This window comes from Eumetopias jubatus, unplaced genomic scaffold, assembly GCF_037043125.1.
Source record: "Eumetopias jubatus isolate StellerSeaLion01/CBP00866 unplaced genomic scaffold, mEumJub1_p1.0 scaffold_11, whole genome shotgun sequence".
Classification (NCBI taxonomy): Eukaryota; Metazoa; Chordata; class Mammalia; order Carnivora; family Otariidae; genus Eumetopias; species Eumetopias jubatus.
In genome coordinates, this window is record NW_028274817.1 from 17,644,395 (window position 1) to 17,669,220 (window position 24,826).

Consider the following 24,826-nt stretch of genomic DNA (forward strand, 5'->3'; position numbering starts at 1 on the left):
GTTTGTTCAGATTCTTCTTGGCATCCCTTTGTCTTTGGAGAGAAGGACGCTCCTTTTCTTTCTGGTACTATGAGAACACCTCCCACATGAGGGTCTTATGACCTGCTTCAGGGGAGAGGGGCAGGGAGGAAGGGAAGGGGGAGAGTCAGTCAGAGTGACCTTCCTACTTCTATTTCCTCAAACTCCTTTAGCTTAACATATTCAATATGCCAAGGTGCTATATTTTGGGGTAGCATATCCTGAACCCAGGGGCATTAGGAATAACTGAATCAGGAGAAACAAGAAAATTGTAGACAGAATTAGAATTAGCCTTGAGGTTTTAACAGAACGGAGACCTGGAAAGCCAAAGGTGGTCAAAAACCAAAGGTACAAAATCTAGTTTCTTTGAATCTGAGGTAGTCAAAGTAAAACCTCCAGTCTGGAGCTGAGAGTACAAACATACAGATTTAGGGAAGAGAAGGTAGATTTCTCAGAGAACTTGACCAGGAAGGGTTGAGCTTGAGTGAAAGAACCTGCAAGAACTAAGAACCCAGCTGAGCAAAGATGACCTCAAGATAGGTTTTGCACTTGCCTCCCTACCTTAATAAAATCCATACTATGGATGCCCTTGGCTATACAATGCTTTTTGCACTTTACAAAGACTGATCTGTGTAGAGGCCTACCAGTGACTCACTCATGAAGAGGGGTATACAGGAAATGCTGAGCAAAGAATGTGCTAATGATATCAGGCTTAGGAAGGAAGACCTCTTACTCTCCTCAAAGTCTCAAGTGGTAACACCAGGAGTGACTTGCCGTGAACTCAGAATGCCCAGACAGTCACAGAGAGTAACTAAAAACTGGGGCCTAACAATATACTAAAGACTAGAGATTTACCCCCTTAACTACCTGTTGCAATTGCTCAGATCAGTTCTCCCAAGCTAGAGAGGAAACGCTTTTCTGGATTACTTCCATGTCTTTACTATGACCTGTCATCTAACAAGTAGAAAGCATAGAAATCATTTTCTACGGGCTCCATGAGTCTCAAATGCAATTAGTTCTGTTATGACTGCCTATGTTAAGGTTCGTCAACTGCCCTATAAACACTGCCTCAAAAGTTTGAGTGTCTCCTAATCAAGATGATGCCAGAAAAAATATATATAATGATTTAAAATCAACAGCCATATACCTCTTAGCACGGCTTGTGTTCAAGACCACAGGACACTATCTTTTTAAAGTGCTATATATGATCCAAGCACAGTTGACTTTTCCCTGGATAGAGCTGTAACAGAAACAGGCTTTTGCAGCTGGAAGGAAATGTGTAGGTCATTTAGACCAACTCCTTACCACCACCAACAGTAACGAGCATTTATTGTATGCCCACTGTGTCCCAGGCTAATACCACCAAATGGAAGCTATGAAATTTAAGGCCATTTATGTCAGAATGATGGCAGAGGTAGGGAAAGGTTAAGAAGGGGAAGAGAAATCCTGAAATTAAAAGAATTATAGGATCTTTGAGTTGGATAGGAACTTAGCAAACATCTGATCCAAAATCTGTTTTTATAGGGGAAAAAACCCCAAATTATTCAAGGATATAAAGTAGTTAACTAGTGGCAAAGCTCAAACTTGAACCCAGGTCCCCTGACTCCTAAGTATAAGGTTCTTTCACTACAGCTTGGATCAATTTGTAACTTAAATTATACTCTTTTGCTAGAAAACCAAAATTTTTTTTCCATCACGAACAGACCCCATAACTGTCCAACGTCTACTTAAGAATATCCCGACATTTAAAGAATCTGAAAACTTTTAAGCCTAAAAGAATTTGAAAAACTTAAAATAGAATTTTCCTCTCCTCCAAATGATAGGATTTCTTACAATTTTGGAATCACTATGCAATTGACTGATCCCTGCAGATATGCATGATTACCAAATATTTTATACTACAATTCCACAGAGAAGTGACCTGTATGTAATCTTGACTTTCTGGCAAGGTTACTATATTTGGCCCATTTTTTTCCATGTCAATAATTAATCTGACATGGGCTAGCCTCTGGAGTGTGGGAGGCAAGGTAGTGATGGTGTTCCATACCATGATTCCCATAGGATCCAATGTCCGGAAACCAAGAGCTCCAATTCCAGCTTTATCAGTGATTTATTGTAACCCTTAACACTTCCATAACCCTTAACGCTAAGGCTTTCAGTTCTGTTCATTTAAAAAGACCCTCAGGTTGATGAAATTGTCCAAGAATAAAAATAATATTTTTGTGTTAGGTTTTATATGGGCAGAGAATTGGTCACATGACCATGTGAATACTCAGATTACTTTAATAGTGAGAAGAACAAAACAAACTCATAATTTTTTCTAAACTTTTGAACGATGTGATGTTAGCAGAGTATTTTTCTCCTTTGTACAACCTCAGGTTCATATTACAAGTATCTGATAAAAATTGATGGAATTCTTAAGAGACCTCTGTGATTTAGATTTCTGAAATAAAATACTTAGCTTCACTATATTTTGTATATGACAGAATAAGAATTAAGATAAAGCTGGTATGTTTGTATGTGTTTCAAATTAAACATGGAGAGTTGGGCTTGAGGTCAATTTCCTTCAGGTGGTCAGTCGTCTGAGTTTGTATTTCCATGTTTGAGAGCTCAAAATATTTACCTAAGTGCATAAAGAAAATGTTCCTAGTTTGCCTATTGTTATGCCATGCTCACATTTTTGTATCTCTCTCAAAGGTTATTATAATTTGCTTTTGCAACATACAGCAGATGTCAAATTGCCCGGTTTTACATATATGCAATGAAATAAGTGAACTGTAGTCGAAAATGTAGTTATGACAACCCTGGTCTTCCTTGTGGTCATCACACAGCATTTTATCAACTCACAGTGGAGTCCCCGTCTTTACTTACCACTTAAAAGGCAGTTTTGAGATGGACGAGGCAGCCCTGGTCTTAACTGGCAAAGCATGAAAGTCAAAGGTCTCATACAGTATTATTTTGTACTCTTAAACAACAATTTAAACTTCCAGCAATTTTGTGCACAGCAACAAGAAGAAAAATGTGTTCATAAGGCAGAAATAAAATTAAGTTTATAAGTACTTTTTCAGTTTCCTTTATTATTCCTGTTTTTAAATGTACCTCATTAGCAAAAATACTTGGAAAATACTGTAGCAGAGGATAACTTCATTGAAATTATTATAAAAGGTTTTGACATAGCAGCATGAATAACACAGCAGTTTGAGGAGTTTCTCCTGCCTAATAACTGTGAGTCTACTTCACCTTTAAGAACAAAAGAATAATTGAAAATATTCCTTCATCTGAATTCCTCCTACTCAAGAGAGGATAAGGAAAGAGCTTCCTCTGGCCTCCTAACGTGCTTTCTTCTCTGTACTTAAGCTCAGAGCAGAGGGAAAGAACAATGGAGTAAGCGGGACACATTATGGGATGTGAAGAATGCAGTTCTTTACACATGTTGGTAAGACAGTTCAATTTACAGCCGGGTAAAGAAGAATGAAACATCTCTTTGATTCTATTGTCACTTTTCCACATACCACATTTTTTGAAAGAAAAATTAAATGCAGAAAGCACAAGAAGAAATTTCACCATAACCTCCCCTCTCTTAGAAATCCTTAAGAAACAGATTCCTAGCTGGTGGCACTTTTATTAGCTCTATTTCCTAGACAGATCTTGAAATTCCTGCCATTTTAATTGAAAGTAGAAATATCAGATTATTTTGTCCAGCCAGGTAAATCATCTTCGGGTCGAAAGCCTCTTAAATGGAAGGAAATAACTAATTTTGTCTTTTTGACTAACTTTCTGGGATTTGAAGTTCCCTTAAATCTTTAATTATAGCCATGAGTAAGGGGAAGGAGACATCCTGCAAACAATCACATTCTTCTCTCAATAAACCAAAAAGTCTAAGGCTATCATCACAATAAATGCTGGATGCAAATGCCATTGCATCATTTAGCTCCTTTCTCTCTGACCTTACAGCCATTCCAAAGGAAAAAGGACGTCTGGTTTCTTATTAAGTATTACAGAGGTAAAGAAAGCAGAGAGGTCAGGCAAAATTGCCTTCGTTTTGCTTATCCCAGAAATTACAAGCACTCCGTGATCAGATGTCGGCTTCACCATTCTGTAAAATGAGGGAAAGAGGTGGGCTCCATGATCTCTAAATCCCTTCCTGTTTTGACACTGCAAATTTGTGGGGGATTACAGCCAAGTCGCTTCGTTCCCCCTCCTTGTTGCCAACTCTAGTTTTGAAGCAATCATTAAGGTAGGGGATGAACTGGCACCGTCTACACGGCCAATTCTGTAGTGGCATACAATGGCTCATATGGAAAGTTTACACTACCCCATTGTCGCAGCAAGCAATTCAGAATCTCGAGCGGACTGCATTCAAGTCCCAACTCTCTGATACTAATAATGAAGCAGGCTCAGAAGCCAAGGACAGATAAAGAGCAACAGGGTGAGATACTGTCCAGACCATGGCCCAGTGTAGATGAGCGACTGCTCCAACGAAGCCCAGGGGAGCCAGAAGTTCAGCTCATACAGAACATAAGGTTCTATTGGTCTTCCTCTGCTTTCATTGTAAATTCATTCCTAAAGTAATATTCAGAAAGTAACGTTAATTATCCTTGCCCATATATAGAACTGGAACACCCAACAAAACTAAGTGCCCAAAGGGAAAACTTCAGGAATACCTTATCGTGTACCAAACACAACACTTCAGTGAGTAGTAGCTTGGACATACAAACTTGGAAGGCAATGCTCCACTGGGGAACAATTTTACTTTCTTATTTTTGAGCCTTTGAGTCATGCCATTTTTTCTGTCAACAATACCCTCACTCTCCCCCATCTCTGGAAATACCACATCCCTTAAAAACAAACATACAAACAAACAAAACACCTTCCCAACTCCCCCAGGGTAACCTGATCACCTAACACTCAATCGCTTCATTCCCTGCCCTCCCATAGCTCTTTGCTGGAGCCTCCAACACAGTACACATTTTATTATCTTTGCGTTCTCTTTCATTGTCATGATCGTTCCTTTCTCAAATGAATAAACACATTAAGAAGGGAGCTCTGTCTCAGTAAGCACCAGGTACCCTCATAGCACCCAGTGCAATGCCTTCTATACTGGATGTAGTCCTTGGATGTTTGCAGGGTGTTTACAACTTACCTGCAATCTTCGGCATGAGGTTATCCTTTCATTTGTAGTTTGATTTCTGACTTTTGGTGCAAGGAAGATTACATTCAATAAACTGAAGGATGTTAAAGTAGGTATGAAATTCTAAGTCAACCTCTATTTTCGCATGTGATTAACATAATAGAAACTTTCCAAAGTGACAACTTTGAGAGTTTTTTCTTTCTACTTGGAGAGCTCTTTAGGTTGCAAAATAGCAGTTCTTAATGTAATATGGAGCGATACCCAAAGGAGAGTTTGTAGTAGCCATACCCACAAGGATGCAGAACACTAATCTATGCAAATATGATTCTTGAAGCACATCTGCAATCACTATTAACCAGAACCATATGACTGTGTGTCCTGGAGAGTCTAGGACAATTTCATACTCTAATGCAAAGATTAAAGGTCTCGAAGAGTGGCAGTCGGTATATCATTCTGCTGTACATTTCTTTTAATTTACTTAGGCTAAACACATAGAAATACACAATTCAATCAGGGATCAGGTTTAACCATAAGCATTAATGTTAAAATAAAAGGATTATTACTGACTACACAGGATGTTATACAAATATGGCCTGGGATTGATAACAAGCTCTTACTATAAAATATTCATTTGGAAAGGGGGATGAGGCCATACAGTGAAAGGAAGACAAAGATCTTGCTAATACAGAAATGATAAAACAGGTATCCTAATCTATTCAGGCCATTATTTAATCAAACCCGCACACAGGGCACTTTAACATGATAGACACTGAGAGCCTCATTTTATGCTATCCATCCTGGAGGTAAAATAAAAGGATGCCATTCAAGTACTTTCAGAAATAAACATCTTTGGATAGAATCTAAGGCAGAGACACCTTATAGCAAATATCGAGCTATTGCAGATAATGTTACCGTGAATCATTAGCACACTTATTAAAATGCACCAGATTAAAACAAAATTGATTTGCTCGCTGCCTATCTTCCTTTTAGATGGGGAACTCCAATTAAAATCAATAGGTTTGAAGCTTGTAAGCACAGCACTAAATTATTAACACCATGAGTTCTTTTAGAAAATTAACACTGATTGAAAAAGTGGAATTTTACATAGACTTACCTTTTCATTCTTAATGAGAAAGTGGCTGCAGTATAATTTCCCTCCAACATTTCTCTTTAATCAAATCTATACTTTGAGCGGATTTAATCAAATTGTATTTGCAAGGAGTTACCCAATGGAATCTTAGGCCTAAGGAAAATTACTTCTTAGGTCCTGCTGGCTTTAACATTCTATGATCCCAAGAAAATGATGCTGATGGCATGATGGTGTCAACAGCAAAGAATTTTAATCTTGGCAAATAAAAGACTAGAGGAGATTCTCAAATACTCAAAAGAATGGTCTTTAATATTTTCAACAATCCACTCTGTAGTTCCCCAAAGTGAAAAATATCATCAGAGTATCTGTTTATGTGTGTGTGTACGGGTGCAAGAATAATGTTTGTTGTTATTTTTACATCTTATTTGAAGCAGTGCATTCATAAACAAGAATACATTCAGGAATCAAGTAAAATGGGGTGTCTGTGTGGGTCATAGTTGTACTTGAAAACCCGAGGAAAGAAGAACTACTACAAATGAACATAAAAGTTACCTCTATGCTCAGCACCATGGTGCACCCAACATATATAGAAATTAGCTTACAGGAACAGATTTGTTACACTAACAAAACGGGCCAAATTTCAACATCCTCACTGATGATTTTCTTACTGTTTTTTTTTTAAAGATTTTACTTATTTATTTGAGAGAGAGAATGAGAGAGAGAGAGAGCATGAGAGGAGGGAGGGTCAGAGGGAGAAGCAGACTCCCCGCTGAGCAGGGAGCCCGATGTGGGACTCCATCCCGGGACTCCAGGATCATGACCTGAGCCGAAGGCAGTCACTTAACCAACTGAGCCACCCAGGCGCCCTGATTTTCTTACTGTTATTCCTTTTCCCTTGCATAGGGAGTACCACTTCATTTGGGGAAAAAAAAAAAAAGCTCTGCTTATCCCCGTATTTTAATTTCCCCAAAGAATTCCAGCTTGGAGACCTCTTCTGCTTTTTGTTGTGAATTAATCTCCTCTTGAAGTTTACCAGCTTCTCCCAAACTGAAATTTCTCAACCCATCCGCGTCCTACCCTACACTCTACTGTCAATAGCAAGTGTGAATAGCCTAATCCCTATCCCTAAAGGTACAGATTCACCAGTTTGAACCCCCACTGATTTGTGCTGACATTGCTGAAATCTGTTCATGTTACCAAAGCACAACGTTGAACAAATTCAATATTCAAATAAAGGGGGGGGAAATGCTACTGACATTATGAGATAGCTACTAATATGAGTTGAATCTTTTAATTTTTAACAAATACCATTATAAACATAAGGTTGTTTACGTGTTCTCGATACAGCTGTGGCTAGGATATTTTATTAGTTAAAATTTATAGTCTTTGTTGATTTACCAATCAACAAAAAACTGCGATTCTCCAAAAAGGATCCTCAATATCAGTAACAAATTTTAATACATGTACACAAAATCTTAATTTTTTCCTCCAAAAAAATATGCTATATGGTCTCTTTGGGGATGTTAAAGGGTCATTTTATTTTAGAACTGGGAGGAACCCTTATAAAATGTTTGGGCTTTTGATTTTATAATAAGTGATTGCTAGCTGGGGGTGGGGTGGGGAGGAGCAATAACAAACATATAACCTCAGAATGGAGACAAATAACAAAGTTCCTTAATTAGTTCTTGAACTGCCATAGCCAAAATAAGGTTGATGAGCAATTCAAAGTAATTAAAATGCTTTGAACAGTGTGCTACCCAAAAAGATATGTGATCTACAACTTGAGCTGACTTGTACCCTATCATTTTACAGCCCTAACCAGAGAGAAAGTACCATTCACCAGACAAATCCTCACTGCCCACCCCGAAAGGACCCATAGAACATTCTGAAAAACACAACTTTGAAATCCCTTTGTCCTTTCTTGCCTTGGTGAATTTCTTTCCCTTCCTTTCTTTCTCTTCTTCCCATCCAGTCTTAAAGCCAGCTCAGCTACCCAGTGATGCCTTTCCTGACCATCCCAGCAGGCTGGCTTGACTCATCTTTCCTAGGAATTTCTGGACAGGCCAGAAGGGAGCCACTGAAAGCTTTCAGCAGATGAGTGGAAAAATCAAGTCTTTGTTTCAGGTAGCTCCCTCATGTCTGCACCTAGCCCCGAGCCTACTTAGTGACAAAGGCTAGAATGCCATGATAAAAGAAGAGATGATGTCTGACACTTTTGGGGGGGGAGGGGAACCCTCATAGATTGTCATGATTAACTGAATATGGAGATAAAAGAAATCAGCGGCAAATTACAAATAATGCCTGCTAGTCTTTTTCTCCCTTGATAATTTTGTGATTTACCAATATATGTTTTATGGCTGATAGCACCTCCCCCACTCAATCAAGTAGTTAAGCGGCATTTGGTAGAGCCTGATTATTTCATATGCTATGATCTAATAATTTTAATGCATTTTTGATTAAGTACTATTCTCCTTACTGCTGACAAACCTGAGACGTTAATTGTAGGGTGAAGGCACTCATTCAGTACAAGGAGGAAACAAATGTGATTATGTCTGACACTTAGCACTCTATTCACCTTCCTTCTCTAATAGATATCACCCTTTAATTTAAAATAGTGATAAAAGCAATCAGTGCCTTCTACTGTGTTCCTATATAAAATTCTCCCACTTTTATTTTCTTGCTTTAGAAACTAAGAAAAATATTAAAATCTATCTGTATACACATAATTTATCATATTATCATTACCAATACAACTTTCCATATAATTCAACCACTAAACTTTCTGTCTAGGAAACAGACAAACATGTCTACCTATTTAGCCTCACAGTAATGGGACCAATATATAAGTCAGTTACTTTCATGAAGAGCAACTGTCCTATTATCTTACTGTATCCCTAACCTCAGAGCAAATACTATAAAACGTTTCCTCTATTTAGATCAGCAATTCTCAGTGTGGTCCCATACCCTAATACAGCGGTCCGCAAACTATTCTGTAAAGGGCCACATGGTAAAGGTCTTAAGCTTTGTGGGCCAGGTACATTTTGTGGCCCCTGTCACATATTCCTCTTCTTGTTCAGTGACTCTTTAAAAACACAGAAAATATTTTTTTAGCTTGCAGGCTACACACAAACAGGCTGCAGGCAGGGCTTGGCCCTTAGCTATAGTTTGCTGACAGTTGCTGTAAGGAATCCATTGTATGTAACAAATAAACTCTGCTCATATATCTAGAATGGTCTTAGCTTGAGAAAACATTAACTTAAATCCTTTTCTCTGTTTTGTGGTTCAGATGACAACGGTGGTTGAGAAAGGCTGCAATAGATTAACAAGGGTCCAAAAACACTACTGGAAGAAGGTGATCATTATTATTTTCAAAAAACACAGGCATTCAAAAATATGTAATATGGAGAAGTTAAAATCTAAAATTTCCAGAAACTTTTGTCCAAAGCATAGGCTGAACATTATAGCCTCACTATAATTACACATAGTAGAGAAGTAATTATACATTAATCACCTCAGTAGAAAATTAATTACATCTAATTCAAAATTTGTTTGGAACAGGTACCTGATCCCTTCCATATATACATAGTCATACGTGCTTTATCTTTTGTAAACAATAACCTAGTCCAGATTCCTGAGCAGAATCCCCTTCATTCACAGTTTCAGAGCTTACGGGTTACCCTCTACAATCTCCTCACTTTACATTTGAGGAGAGGCATGCAGGCATGATTTTATAGTATAGAGGAATAGAACACACTACCTTCTTCATTCTAGTAGCTAGGAGGAAATGATTTAGTGTCCTACCAGAAAAAAAATTAATTAAATTCTCAAGCTCTGGAACCACTTGTCCATATTAAATAAAACTATTCCTTCACAATATACAGATCATCTTTCCGGTTAGAGGAGTTTTTAAAAAAACCGTCTAAAACTGTGCTTCGTCTTTCAATCAGGATCATACTTACACTATCATTGCATGACACACTGTGCTCAAAAAATACACACACGGGAAATGAAAATGCTTCTGGTTATACAGATGGACTCTCCCAAAGAACCCTGGCATGTGGGTAAACAAGGGAACCTAAGGGTGGGGGCTGTAATCCCGGAGCAGAAAACAATCTTCATTGGGTTTTCAGGTATGAAGACATTTATACCTTTTAAACTCCTGAAAAGTTAAAAGCCAACAATAGAAACACACAGTATTTAGTACCCGTAAGTGTTCTCAGAAAAAAGCAATTGGACGACCTACCACTTAGAACTCTTCTCTCAGTCAAAACAGAATCAAGTGGTGCTAAAAAGTCATTAAGCCAACTTATTTCAAAGTAAATCTGAGATGCTACTCAGCCTTGCAATGCTCCAAAGAACTGTTTTAATCATTCCCTGAAGGAGACTTTTAAGGCCAGTACCTACTGGAAAAGTAACAATAATATTAAACCCAGTCTTTTGAAAGAAAGATTCCTTCTCCTTAGCCTTGCAAATAACAGTCCAAATTAGCCAAATATAATCCAGTGATAACCTAGCGCTTTTCCTTGTTAATGAAAGGTATTCATTTCACCTACAGAAGGAAAAAAAAAGTAAAAGGCCACGCAAAATGACTCCAAGTGTCTAGAAACAATTTATTGGCCCAGTACACATGCCACCAAAACTGCACATCTTAAACAGAAAAGCAGCTGAAATCCCCATCCCAACGATGTCAGCTCTTCCCCCAGATCTTTCACAAGCTTTCTCCCGACCCAAAAGACTCTTTACATATGGTCCCTTGCCATAGCAAATCAATTATGTAAATGCAACTTTTATCACAGAAGTCATAAGCAACAAGAAAGAAATGAATGACTATTACCTCCCCAATTTCCTTTTCTGTTAGCTTTTTCTCCTCTCTGCAGAAAGTAGAGAAATTTCCCATTCTCAAAAATAGAGAATTCTCAATCTTTAAAGCAAGAGGCTACTTTTTTTCCCTTCCTTGGAAATACTGTCTTTCTCTTCTTCCAGAGTCCAACACCTTTTCCCTCACCTACATTTTCTGTTTGCTCATGAGGCAGCAGGAATCCTCTGGTATTATGAAATTCTACCTTCCCTAAGCAGGGTTTACACTGCAGCCTCCAAAACGATGCCCGAACCTCAGCAGATAGAAGATCCATAGCAACAGCGGTAATAGTTTTTTTTTCACTTGCTATTACCAGAAATCACAGTCCAAAAAGGCGACCATGGAGGTGTCACCTATGCTAAAACCTCGAAATTGATTCATTATTTAACTAGTCAAATCCCACGTTTTCATTTTATGTGCCCTTTGGAAAGCTTGTGACAGAGGAAAAAAGATCTTTCAGTGACAGTCACATTTTTCATGAAGAGATAAATAGTTAAAAAAAAAAAAAAAGCAGCTCTCTGGGTACAAGATTTTGTTTGTCACTGAAACAGGATCTGATGCCCCGTCTCCTCCATTCCCTATTCCTTCAGAATCATAGTGTAAAGTACCTATAGCAATTTTAGCTTCAAAATAAGAGCTTGCACATAATGATCGCAAGTTTCTGTTAACCAAAAGTCATTTGTATACTACCCACACGCCTCTGATTTTGCTCACAGGTAAACCAATTTATATTTATCCAAAGCAATTCCTTTGATGCAATGATGCTCTGTAAAACTGTTCTATGGGAGAAATCAAGCAGAGAATTAAGAATCTTGATAAATATAATCCTTTGTAATGTTCAATTCAATTCTAATTCACTAAAACAGCTTAACACTGGTATTGGATTTCATTAAAAGTCATTTCCCATGATCTGTATCCTATATGGAATAGACTGCTGTGAGCCCAATTTCTTCAGGAATAATAACAGTTTAAGTAGTAAAGCAGAAAGAAGAACTAGCCATGATAAAAATATAATATGTGTTATATCCTGATAAGCCTGTTATGTATTTAGACACAGGCACATATATACATATGTATTTACCTTAGAGTAAATATTTGTAAAGATGGTAAAGAATTCTATGTATTTTCTATCGAATACAAATACTTAGCAAAATCCATGGATATCATGTTTACCGAGCACATGATTTTTACATATATTTTACTGAATTATTTTTTAAAAAAGATTTTATTTATTCATATGAAAGAGAGAGCATGAGCAGGGGGAGGGGCAGAGGGAGAGGGAGAGGGAGAAGCAGATCCCCTGCTGAACAGGGAGTCCAACACAGGGCTCGATCCCAGGACCCCGAGATCATGACCTGAGCTGAAGGCAGATGCTTAATGGACTGAGCTCCCCCAGGTGCCCCACTTTTCTACTTTCTAAAAACAGTTATGTCTAAAACTGATACCGCTGATTAAAAATTCCATGGCAAACGTTGAGCCTTATCTTCTTGAATAGAGTAAAAGTGTTTTCAAACACAAAATATACTTTGTGCACATACACATTGTGAACGCATATATATACGTATATATGTATGCATATATATATATCTCCCCTATCAATTTTCTTCAACAGAAAGCTAATCTACCACCCAGAATAATGAAAAAATGGGTCACAAGAGTAACTGAGTATCCTGGAAAAGAGACAGCTACCACACAGGAGGTAAGAAGTATAAGGTAAAAATATCAGAATTTTTACACCCAAAGAAATTGAATTCCCTCAAGGGGGAGCAAGTCACCTAGGGACCCAAGGCATTTATCCTCATGACAATCATTGCTTTAAATGTGTTCAGAGGTACACTTCTGTACATGCTTTTGAACATGCTCATTGGGGGCAAATCTTTGATTCTGAAGGATAATTTTGTTTCTGTTGGTCTTGTGTTCATTTTAGAAATTGAAAAGTGATTTAAGATCCAAGGCCAGTGCATGAGGTGAGCAATCAAGTTTGCTCACATTGTTTGGTGTTGGCAAACTCATTAAGTAGGGCCCTATTTGCTTCTCTTATTTTCATTTCTAATCCCTTGTTTGAACTAAGCTCTGCGCTTTTCTACATGGTACCTGTTGGCAAATGGGAATTTATTAATCTGACAGGTAGAGAGAACATTTTAGAGAGCAATAGCTGGACCCAGAAAGGCCATTTAGGAATTTATATTTCCTTAAAGATTCAGAAATAACTTCCTCTCTCCTCCAGGAATTTACATATGTAAACACAAGTTGGCTTTGGACTGTCATGACCAGGAATGGGCATTTTTGGACGTAATAGCAGCCCAGAGTTATTAAGTCCAGCAGGTTTTTTGGGGGGAGGGGGTAAGAGCAGGGTGAAAAAAAAGGGATTCTGAACAATCAAAATTGATATAATGCATCAAAATTCTTAAGAATATCAATCTTTGGGGGAATGTTGCCATTTGCTGGCATTTAGGATACTGGCATTTTATTTCACTTCAGCAAAGTTTTATTTTCACAACTATAGGCATAAATAGGTTTCATGTTCTTGATAAATGTATTTGTATTTGAAGACAAGAGCATTTACTGAGAGGTCAAACCTACCTGGATCAAGGAAAACAGAAGTGACGGGTGACGGTGAGATTTTGGAAGTTGTAGAACTTCCAACACAAAGTTGCATTCAGCTCCTCCCATCCTGTTTCTCTCCTTTCCATACCAAATTACTCACCAAGGTCTGTTAGTCTTCCTTGAGTGGCGCTAAGAGTGGTCGCCAGATCAACAGAGCAGCTAGGAATGCGTTAGAAATGCAAATACACAGGCCCCAGTGCAGACCTAAAGAATCAGAAATTCTGGCGATGGGGCCTGGCAGTCTAGCAAACCCTCCAGGTGGTTCTGATGCATGCTCAAGTTGGATCATCGTTGCCCGAAATCAAACCCTTGCTAACGAAAGCCTGGGCTATTTCAACATCTGCTTATTATATCCAGCCTTCCCCTTCTCTAACCCATCCTGTTGGGTTGGAAGCTTAATGCAACTTTCCAAAAACAAAGAGAACAAACGAAATAACCACTGCTTTCATCAGTTCACTTTCTTGCTGAAAAAGTCCTTGCTGTAGATGGATTTAAAATAATAAATGTCCTGGTGTGGCATTCAAGGCCTTTCACTATTTGGCCCTCAGAGTTCAAGCCAGTGAGCACCTACCTCAAAACTCTGTGATAGAGGGAACCTGGTGCATATCCCTTTGTACCTTTTCCCTTGCATGTCTCCCACTCTCCTTGAATGGTATCCTATAAATGACCGTTCCCTTAGTCTGCTCTGCCACGGCATGCTCCTATGTCAGTTTCTCTCTCATTTGCGATTCATCGCCACTGCTCTGCATTGTGCTAGATTTCTAAATGTGTAGGTGTCTAGTCTTTCCAGGTACAGCAAAAACTTCTTGAGGCCAGGGACTCTTTTTTATACTTTTTGTACCTCAAAGATAGGCTTCAAGTACCATGTCCTATGCAAAGTAGGCCTTCCAAACTTGGTTGCTGATAATTTTCGAATTTAAATCACACCCAGCTGTTTCATGACAACTAAGGGCGGAAAAACAGTAAACCTGGATCGCCCCCAGTGTCCAACTTGGGAAAGTCGTTACCATTTACTGACTAGCACAGAGGAAAGCTCAGAGTTAAGTTCGAACAAAGGATTTGAACTAAAACTACAGAAGCAAACAGGACCCTAATTAATGAGCTTGCTAACTGTTCTTCCCATGGGGTCAGCAGCACTTTAAAAGCATACATTTGAAAAATGCTTCTTTCCCTGAGGCTGCCAGACACACTGACTGTAGTCTCCTTAACCACAAGAGGTCAAAGTTCTATTTTCTGTCACCATACTTAGTAGCATGTGTGCATGCTTTGCTGATTGGTTTCTTTTGTGTTTCTGCTCAGAGTGAAGGCAGGCAGCAGGAAATTGAGACCAGGGAGTCTAGAAACTTTCCCAGGTCTAGTGGGCAGCGATACCGAGCAGGCAGAGACTTTGGGAAGAAATAATGACTTTATGGTTTCTATTGGCTTGGCTCCCCCAAATTTTCTTGCATTTATAAAAACAACTTACGCTCCACCTGATGATCTATGTCGTCCATCCCTTCCCCATCACCCACTGCTGTGTTATTTATACTATACTGCATCAAGCAGTGAAGTCCTAGCTTAATATAACATACTGTAAAGTGATATGTTGCAAAGCCAAAGGTTTAATGGAAAGCTGGGGGGAGGGGGATAAAAAGGCACTAACAGAGCAACTCAAAAATGCATTTTCGAAGAAAAATCTGGATGCGTCTAGATGTCCTTGAAGTATTTCTTCCACCTGCCAAAAATTCACTCCTAGGATTGTGTTACCAGGCACTATTGAAACCTGGTAGAGTAATTCACTAGTATGCTTAGAAATTCTCTAACATATCTAGTGTGGTATGGATTTCAAATCCAGTAAAACTTCATTAAGCAGATACTGGTAAGCTGTTTCTATAATTCAAAGCAACTGTTACTCTTCAGCTAGACACTCCATTGTTCTGTAACGAACAAACGGAAAAATCCAATGGTGGTTGATTTGAACACTACTTTTTTCTGTCCTCTGCACTTTAAATTGATAGGGTTTTACAGATTTCTTTTCCCTACTTATTTTTTAAACAGGTGAAAGGAGGAGAGGGCAGAAAAACACCACAAAGAACACATAATCTGTTACCTGGATCACAAAGAAGGATCGAAAAGTTTTTCTGTAAACATTTTTCGTGAGAAAGAGACAAAAACATAATGTCTTCCATGTCCTTAGCAGCACATTTTCAAAGTGACTTCACCATAGAGGAGGAAAGTAGCCACTTAAAAAAAGAATATTTTCGGGCGCCTGGGTGGCTCAGATGGTTGAGCATCTGCGTTTGGCTCAGGTCATGATCTCCAGGTCCAGGGTTCGAGCCCCGCATTGGGCTCCCACCTCAGCAGGGAGTCTGCTTCTCCTTCTCCCTCCGCCTCTCCCCCTGCTTGTGCTCTCTCTCTCTCTCAAATGAATAAATAAAATCTTAAAAAAAAAGAACATTTTCAACTCTTTCACCTAAAGCTGTCTACAATTTTGCTTACGCTAGTTCTCAGGAAGTATGAACCACAATTCTGTTCTAATTCTGCTAGAAGAGCCAGAGCTATGCCATACCAATGACTAATCTGATATTTTAGGACACGGATCATTCTAATCCATGATGGTATGATAAATGAAGGAAAAGAAAGGCCAGCAGGGTGCAGTCAGGGAAATGCTGGAACAAGTCCAGAACAGGCTGAGGGGGCGTGTACCTCCATCCCCAGTTAGGTAAATGCTGGTGACAGGTGGTGGGGAGAGACAGGCAGGAATAGAGAAGAAGGATGAGATCAGGCTGCACTAGGTTTCCTGGCTTCTCTGAATGGGCATGTCAAGTAAACCGCCAGAATTACATGGGATCTGGGGGAGTGACATCAAAGAGGATGGTGGGTAGAGTTGGCTAGCAATGTGTTTTGTTTTAAAATCCAAATGTAAAGGTATTTTCCAGTTGGATAGCTCTTCCTAGTTCATAGGACGGTTGAGAGGAATTAGTCAATATATATATATATTAAATCTTTTAAAAAAGATTTATTTATTTATTTGAGAGAGACAGAGAGAGCACAAGCGGTGGGGGGGGGGGGTAGGGGGAGAAGCAGAGGGAAAGGGAGAAGCAGACACCTTGTTGAGCAGGGAGCCCGACACGGGGCTCTATCCCAGGACCCCGGGATCATGCCCTGAGCCGAAGGCAGACCCTTAACTGACTGAGCCACCCAGGCGTCCTGAATTAGTCAGTATTTTTTTTAAAAATGTTTGATTTCACAAGTATTAATTAAAAGATGTGATCCCTCCTGACCATATAACATCGTAGTCTAAAACGGCAGATGACAAAATGAGAAACGTATGTAAGATGGAGTCCAAATTTAATTGTGCCTATTTTATTGATTTTTGTTCTCTGAAAAGCAAGTTACCTCCTGGCATTCTTCCAGAGACATTTCTTTACATGTCCCTGTGGTGAAAATTGTTTGGGTCTTAATGACAAGAAATGAAAAGGAGTTTGCTGCTGTTAACTCTGTTCTCCTAATTCCATTTTCTAGCAACAAATAAAATGAGTAAAACCACCACTCATTCAGAAGACACAGTTCAGTCAAAAACAATCACCAAGCCATCTAAAGTTCCACTACTGGATTTCCTTTTTTTATTTTTCAGACATTATTCCCTGTAAAATGTGAACATCCGTGGGAGAGGTCACTCACTGAGCCATTAATCAAAAACATCTTAATATGAATGAAAGTTATCAGATTCTTTCTAATGTGACAGCTGGGACAGAGAAGTAAAACAGTTTCTTTTATTTATTTGTATTGGCTTTTGGGGGGGTGGGGTGGGGATGGGAACAGAGGGAAGGGATAAGAGGTTATTTCTCACAAAGACACAAATTTGTCTGCAATCAGCCTTAGTTACCAGGAAAGCAATGAGTCTCTTTTTTCTCTCAAAGGCCCCTGGAAGGTAAGGAGAATGACAGCTTCCTTGTGTGGACAGCTGATTAGTTACAAGTATAGATTGTTAGATGTGTTACATATAATGTATTAAAATCATTTTAGTAAGTATAAAAAGTCTACACTGTGCACACATAAATCAGCCTCCATGATCTGTAAGAATTCAAGCATTACACAATATATTTAGAGAAACAGAATGGAAAAAAAAGTTAGAAAAGTCTAGTCTATATGGGACTCATTAGCCAACACTTTTACATATAATTCATGCCTAGTGGTATAAAGAAAAGTAAAGTACATGGTCCCCGCCTTCAAGAAATTTACAACCTTGTTTGGAAGACAAGTATGTTAGAGAAAATCTAAGGCAATGTATGAATCAAGCACTGTCAGTCTACTACTGACAAGAGATATAACAGGTGCTTGGAAATACGAGAGATTTCTGTAGCCTGGACCACTCAGGGAAAGTTCACAGAGAAAGTAAGTTTGCAGACCTTGAAAATCAGGTAGGATCTGGTCAGCCAGTGATTGCTAAATTGTAACTGGCATGGCAGAACAGAAGGGATTTCTTGCTGGGAAACAGTGATAATGTAAACTTTGCATCTGTAGACCAGAGCCAGATAACAGAAAAGTCTGGAAAGCTGAGCAGAGGACTTCGGGTATGGTACTGGTAGTGTGGAGAAGAGGAGAGGAAGACAGGATGATTTCAATAGAAAAATGTGGGTTATCAAGTAGGACAGAGATGAGATAATGACAGTGTTTTCATATGATTAGCCTAGCATTGTTTTGCAGGATGAACTGCCCATATATATCATAACACCTTTTACAAAGGGGCTCGAAATATACTCCACAGATGATGGTTAATTCATCCTAATAACATCTCACTGAAGCAAAGGAAATGCAGCTTTTATTATTGCCATTTTGGAGATGATTTGCTCAAGGTCACTGAATAAATGAAAGGCAGAATAAAAAAAACCACAGTATCATGATGTTCATCAGTTCCTAAGTACCAGCTAAATTATGTTCTCTTATTTTCTATGACTCAAGCAAGGGAGGTACATGATGGACCTTTGTCCTCAAGTGCCATTTCCAGACCCTCATTAGTGTTCAAGGCACACGTCCTACCATGCACCATTCCTGTTTACCTTCCCTATAGCCCCTAGCTCTCTAACCCCATACCTTTCAACTACCTCCAACTCTCCCAGCTAACAGTTGTTTCTGATTATTCTGTTCCAGTTGGTCTTCTGCCATTATCATTAGCATATTCAACATCCCTGTATCAACCACTCACCAATGAGGACAATGGTTCGGCTTTATCAGTGCAAGACAATGCTTTCAAACCTCTTTCCACCTCAAATTGCAAAGCTTCAGAAGGTGTGAGGGAGGTAAGAACTCCACATACTAGATTATGGCACCAAACTGAATTCCCTCTCCAATTGTTTTCATGATCAGAGTTAGTTAAAGGATTGCCCCCAGTTAACCCCTTCTTGGGGCTGACACATTTTCTCATCCTCCCATGCATCTTGAAGTCGCCCTTCCTTTTCTTACAAGCTAGTCCTCCACTTAGGCTTCCTGTCTCGTGAGGGCCCACACCTCCACATACTCTCTCTGGCATTAGCAACTTCTCCCTTCTCGGTGGCTCCTCTTCAGTTTCAAGTAAAGAGACTGGCATATAGTAAATGCTCAGTATATGCCTGATGAATGACTAAAGCTCCAGATCTATGTCTTCAAATATTTTTTGGACATTAAAAAAAAAAAAGATTTATTTATTTATTTTGAAGGGGGAGGGGGAGAGGGAGAGAGAACATCGCAAGCAGACTCTCCGCTGGGCGTGGAGCCAGATGCGAGGTTCATTCCCAGGACCCTGAGATCATGACCTGAGCTGAAATCAAGAGTCAGCTGCTTAACCGACTAAGCCACCCAGGCACCCATGGACATTTTTTAAAACAGCCTTACTGAGGCATATTGTTACACACTAAAAAAAATTGTACATACTTAACATACAATTTGATGAGTTTGGACATACATATATGCCTGTGAAACCATCACCACAATCAAGGTAATAGACTACTGTTCCACATTTTCACTTCATCAGCTCATTGTTACCTCAAATTTCACAATTCTAGAACAGAAATCATTAACTTCCCACCAGATCTGGCTCTTCCCCATGATTTTCCAATTTTTTTCATATGAACCATAACTCCCAGTTTCCCATATTCAACACCACAAAACCTTTGATTTCTCCTTCTGTAATTAGCTAATTATTAAGTCTAGTAATCATATTTTTTTCCCTTCACAGTACTGGGCATATGGAAAGCAATCAGTCAACGCAAGGTCGACTGCCTCTATACTGATATGATTATCCCATTGAAACAGCCTCAGTAGATTCAACTGCCTCAAAAGGCTTCTCAATCCTCCAGGTCGTCAGTTCATCCAATCTTGAGATTTCTCTTGCTGTATTTAACTGTTCATTGAACCTCCTTTACTCAGAAATGTTTCATGGCTAGCCCAAAGGCCAAAGTCCTTCCTCAGCATTCAAGAACCACCATCATCTAGACCCAATCATGTTTTCCAATCTTACCTCTTATTACTTTAGAGGAATTCATCATAATCCAAATGATTTTATCTCACAAAAATTGTGTGTGCATGCACACTTGTGGGGGGTGTGCCTGTCCCTGTCTACATGCCTTTGCTCAGGGTACATCCCTGCCTGGAGATGCCCTCCCCCATATGAACCCCAATAATCCTTAGCAGTTAGTTTACCTTCTGTAAGCCTTCAACTCCCCCAGTCAGAAAGTTCTATTCTAGAATAAGGCCTCCAGATTTTTGCATTATTTTATATTTCATGTACTAGATTTAACTCCCCAACATTTTAAGACCTTCAAGGGCTAGAGATCATGTAGTATAATTCTGTATCCTTCCCAGAATCCAATAATGAGGTTCACCAATGCAAGGCACTGTTTTCCACCTCTTAGATAAAAGTCTTTAATGAAGTATTCATTAATTCTTAAACTTCATTTCCATTTCATATCTCAAATAACAACCACTTAAAAACTATACCACCTAAGGGTGCCTGGGTGGTTCAGTCGATTAAGCATCTGACTCGATCTCAGCTCAGGTCTTGATCTTAGGGTCGTGAGTTCAAGCCCTGCATTGGACTCCACGCTGGGTGTGGAGATGACTTAAAACAAACAAACAAACAAACAAACAAAAAACCCCAAAAAACAAAAAAACAAAACCAACTGTACCACCTTTATCATACTTAAGGATACATGAAGACTACTTTTTAAATTCGTTAATAGGAACTTAAAAACTTTCACAAGAGACCTAACATAAAGCGTGACGTAATACCACTTAGTACTCCAATTCAACATTTAACTTTATTCTCCCACCTACATTTTATGAAAGAATTAACAACCAATTTAGAATACTTGTCTTAATAAATACTAATGCAGGTTCTAAGGGAAAATATCTTAAACTTAAGTATAACTTATAACTGAAAACTTCAAAGAAAAAATATGTTTTAAATCATTAAAGAGTAAATATTTGAGTGGAAAGAAACAGGTTTATTGGTTTATTGTTTTTTTTAAAGTTGTGCTTTAAATATTTTTCAAGAGTTTAGCTCCTGGTATGGAAAATTCCTTTAGGTATACACTAACAAAGTAAGCACAAATTAAGTAAAAAACAAATTCATACCCTCAACATTTGGTGTAATTGGGCAAAAATGGTCATTCCCACAATATTAAGAAACATCAACAATATGAGTTTGAATAACTAATTCATAAGGAAGAGTTTGAACTGGACCAAATCCTGGGTTTTCTTTCGTCACTCCAAGTTTCTTTTCTATTTTAAACTAGTGGCAACAGAAATTTCTTTGTTCGAAAGTCAGGAATGCTTGAAGTCTTAAGTGATAGAACAGGTAGCTCGGCTTCTACTTCACGTCTCTCCTCAGGGGGAAAAAACACTGTGGATAAAGTAATTTTGTTTTTATTTCTGGAAAAATCATTTTTTCCATCAATCTTCATAATTCTCTAAAATAAACTGTTAAAAAGTTATAGGCTGGTCGACCACTTCACCCTGATTTGTGGAAATACTATACATTAATTTCAAGAACACATGGCTAACTCAAGTTTTCTTACTTCTCTAAGGGTTTAAAAGTTGCTCCTAACTCTTGAATAAAAGTCTAGGAGAATTTTGCAAGTTCATGATATATTTCTGCATCTCATCTGCAATATTTTTGAACAAAATAATAGTAAAAGTAGTCTAGGCTCAAGAGTCACACTGCATGCCATCAAATTTATTTTTAGGGTACTGTACAATTTTAACAGTGGAAAACTTTTGTGTTGCATCAAATGCTTAAGAACCATATCTACAAATAAAGTGGAAATAAGCAGCTAAGAATTTACCATTAAGATGGAGAAAGTGATAAATATCCCTCTCTTCTTTGCTAATATGGAGTTTATTGCCCTCCCCAAATTATGTGGGACAAAGTAACCACAACTTTGGGAAGGCATACAGTGAAAGGCAGAACTTGTAAATTAAAAGATGTACTTCACATTTTAAACCACCTTAAGATTTTAAAATTCAAGAGACAGGGAACTCGGATAATTAAACAAAGCAGGGAGCAGTAAGAAATACTGTACAGCAAGCAGGTCCTAAACCATATAAATCAAATAAAGACAAATCAAATAAGGACCAGAAACCATATAAATCAAATAAAGACAAACCAAATAAGGACCAGAAACCATTTTCTCCTCAGCACAGAGTTCCCCAGAATCACAAACTTGATGAACTCGAGGCTCACTCTCTCACTCTCTCTCTCTCTCTCTCTCTCTCTCTGCTGACGCACGCGCACACAATGGAGACAGAAGCATGGAGACCCTCAGAGACAAACTTTCCATCTGTACCGTTCTACTCCCCACATAATGGAAAGGAGAGCACCATGAATCGTTTTTCGCACTTCTTTGCACGTCAGAGGGAGCAAAACTGGAGTTAGTACTGCAAACTACTAATCTCTTGCTACAATAAAAGGCAGACTGAATGAATGGGGTGTGGGGCAGGGTGGATGGGAGAATGAGCGGGGGGGGGGGGGGGGGTGCTGAGAAAAAAGTTTGAGGCATTCTGTAAAGCCTGAGTGGATTAACCTTCTAAAAAGCCCTAACATTCCTCATTTCCCTTTTTCTTCCTCTCTCTCTCTCTTTTTTTTTTTTATTAAATACACACCGACTTCCTGGGACTCAACAGATGTGCCCTATAGGCAGCTAAAAGGCCTGGTGCTTAGTACACAGGGGAGTCCTAGGATTGATATATGTTCAACACAAATGGTCCTTTTATGGGAAAGTATTTTTAAAGTTACTTTTTTGTGACCATGCACAAAATATGACCCATTGCTAACAAGAAGGATGAATTCCATGCATCAATTAGTAAATTGAGGCCCCAATCCACAGCGCTTTGATTTTTACTAGAAACACAAGCTATTTACTACTCTAAACGTTTTTTCTTAACTTGAAAAAGTCTGCTTTCACATTCTTAGAAGATAATGAGGGACTGAGGCTTTAATGTTTCTAGTCTCTGATTTGTTCATAAATGGGTTGTTTAGACTCACTAGCAAAGGAAAAAAAAGCGAATGCTTGAAAGTTAGTAGACCTGGATAACATTTAGTAGATAGCCTGAAATGCACCAATTTAAAAGCGTAACCGCGTAAAAAGCGTAGGCACACATCGCTTATTTCTTCTTGAATAAAATGAAAATATAACGGGGGGAGGGGCCTGGGTAAATCTGGAGTAAGAAGATGGGTCCCAAGCAGTAGTCCCTTGTCCAGGACAAAAAGCTTCCTTTAACCACATGCAACAGTCGTCTTGTGGGAAAGGCAGGGGGAGGGGGCTGGGAAGTCATCACCTCGGCCACTCTGACACAGGACCCTGCGTTTCTCACGCCACACTATGGGCTGGGCCAGGTGGGGGGGAGCGAGACAGAACTTCGCCCTTAAGAAGCAACACCAAAAGGGGAAAAGAAGCCACCTCGCTCTTCGCTCTACGCACACAGGAAGAGCCCAATTCAATGCCGCCACCACCGACACCCCCTTGTCTTGCTCCGCCCCAACTTGTGTGTGTGCGGGGGGGGGGAGGGCACGACTTGCGTTTTACCCCACAAATTCCGAGACACCTCCATCTCTCCCAAGTTAAGACCTCCCACCTCCAGTCCCCAGCCGGACCACGCTCCGCAGGCGCAGGTGTCTGGATCTGGCCTATTTTTACGCTCCCCCGCCCCCCTCCCCCGCACCTCGCCGCGCGCCCGGTCCCTCCCCGCCCTCCCCGCGCAGTGCACCAGCTAGCCTAAACGCCGGGAAACGCTTCGAGCCCGACTCCCGGGTCACCTGGCCCCTGCGCCCGGCCCTGCCTTCAGGGCAGTCCCGGGGCCGCCTCTGATCGCCGGGGACCGCGCACCGGGCTCCGGGGCGGTCACGTGGTCGGCGGAGGCGGCCTGGGCTTCCTCACCTGCATCCCGGGAACTTGGACCGCCACCGGTGAGTGGGCCATGAAGGCGACGGCTGCTCCGCACTGCTCCTGCGGCGGTGGCGCCCTGGGCTTGGACTGGCTCCTCCTCCGGGGGTAGCTCGGCGGCCCTCCCAGGCTTTTCGACCGGGGCCTGGAGGGACACACAGAAGTGAGGTGACGGGGCTGATGGCGCGTCGCCCCGGGCTGGGGCGGGGGGTGGGCGGTCGGCGGCGCGGCTGCCTGGGACTCAGTCTACCTTTCTGGCGCCCGCCCGCCGCTGTTGCCGCCGCCTCCGCCGCCGCTCCTCCTCCCGAACGCGGGGCTCAGCGTGTGGCGGTGGCCGGGACCTGGGCTCGAGTGATGCCGCTCGTCTGCGCCTCGCCGCTTTAGGAAGAGGAGGTGGAGGCGCCCCAGCAACCCGCCCGCCCGCCCGCTCGCCGGGCCCGGGAGGCGGTTGGGGGCGGTTCCGCCGTTGGCCCTGCCCCCGCCCTGCAGCCGGGCGGTGTCAGGAGCGCCGAGGCTCCTCGCCGTGCAGGGCTGTGGCTGGGCTCGCCCGAGCCGGCGAAGGGGCGGGCTCCCCCCGCCCCCCGCACGCGGAGAGGAGAAGCCGGGGACTGGGGGACCGGGCACACGGCCCGGCCTGGGAAGGGAATGGTGGAGTTTGGGCGACCCTGGGGGTAGGAGGGCGTCCCAGACGCGGCCACGTTGCAGGCAGGCGTTCGAAGCTG

At 40.5% G+C, this 24,826-nt stretch overlaps 1 protein-coding gene across 1 annotated transcript in view; it reads right to left on the reverse strand.

Annotated features, from left to right (window-relative positions):
- Positions 1–24,503, reverse strand: part of STK26 (serine/threonine kinase 26) — a 52,963-nt gene extending 28,460 nt beyond the window's left edge. Inside the window, exons 1-2 of the mRNA XM_028092694.1 lie at positions 24,355–24,503; positions 24,099–24,249 (exon numbers count right to left, since the gene is read on the reverse strand). Of these exons, the coding sequence (XP_027948495.1) occupies positions 24,099–24,140 (42 nt within the window). The 5' untranslated portion in view covers positions 24,141–24,249; positions 24,355–24,503. The remainder of the gene's footprint in view (positions 1–24,098; positions 24,250–24,354) is intronic.
- Positions 24,504–24,826: the final 323 nt, after the last annotated feature.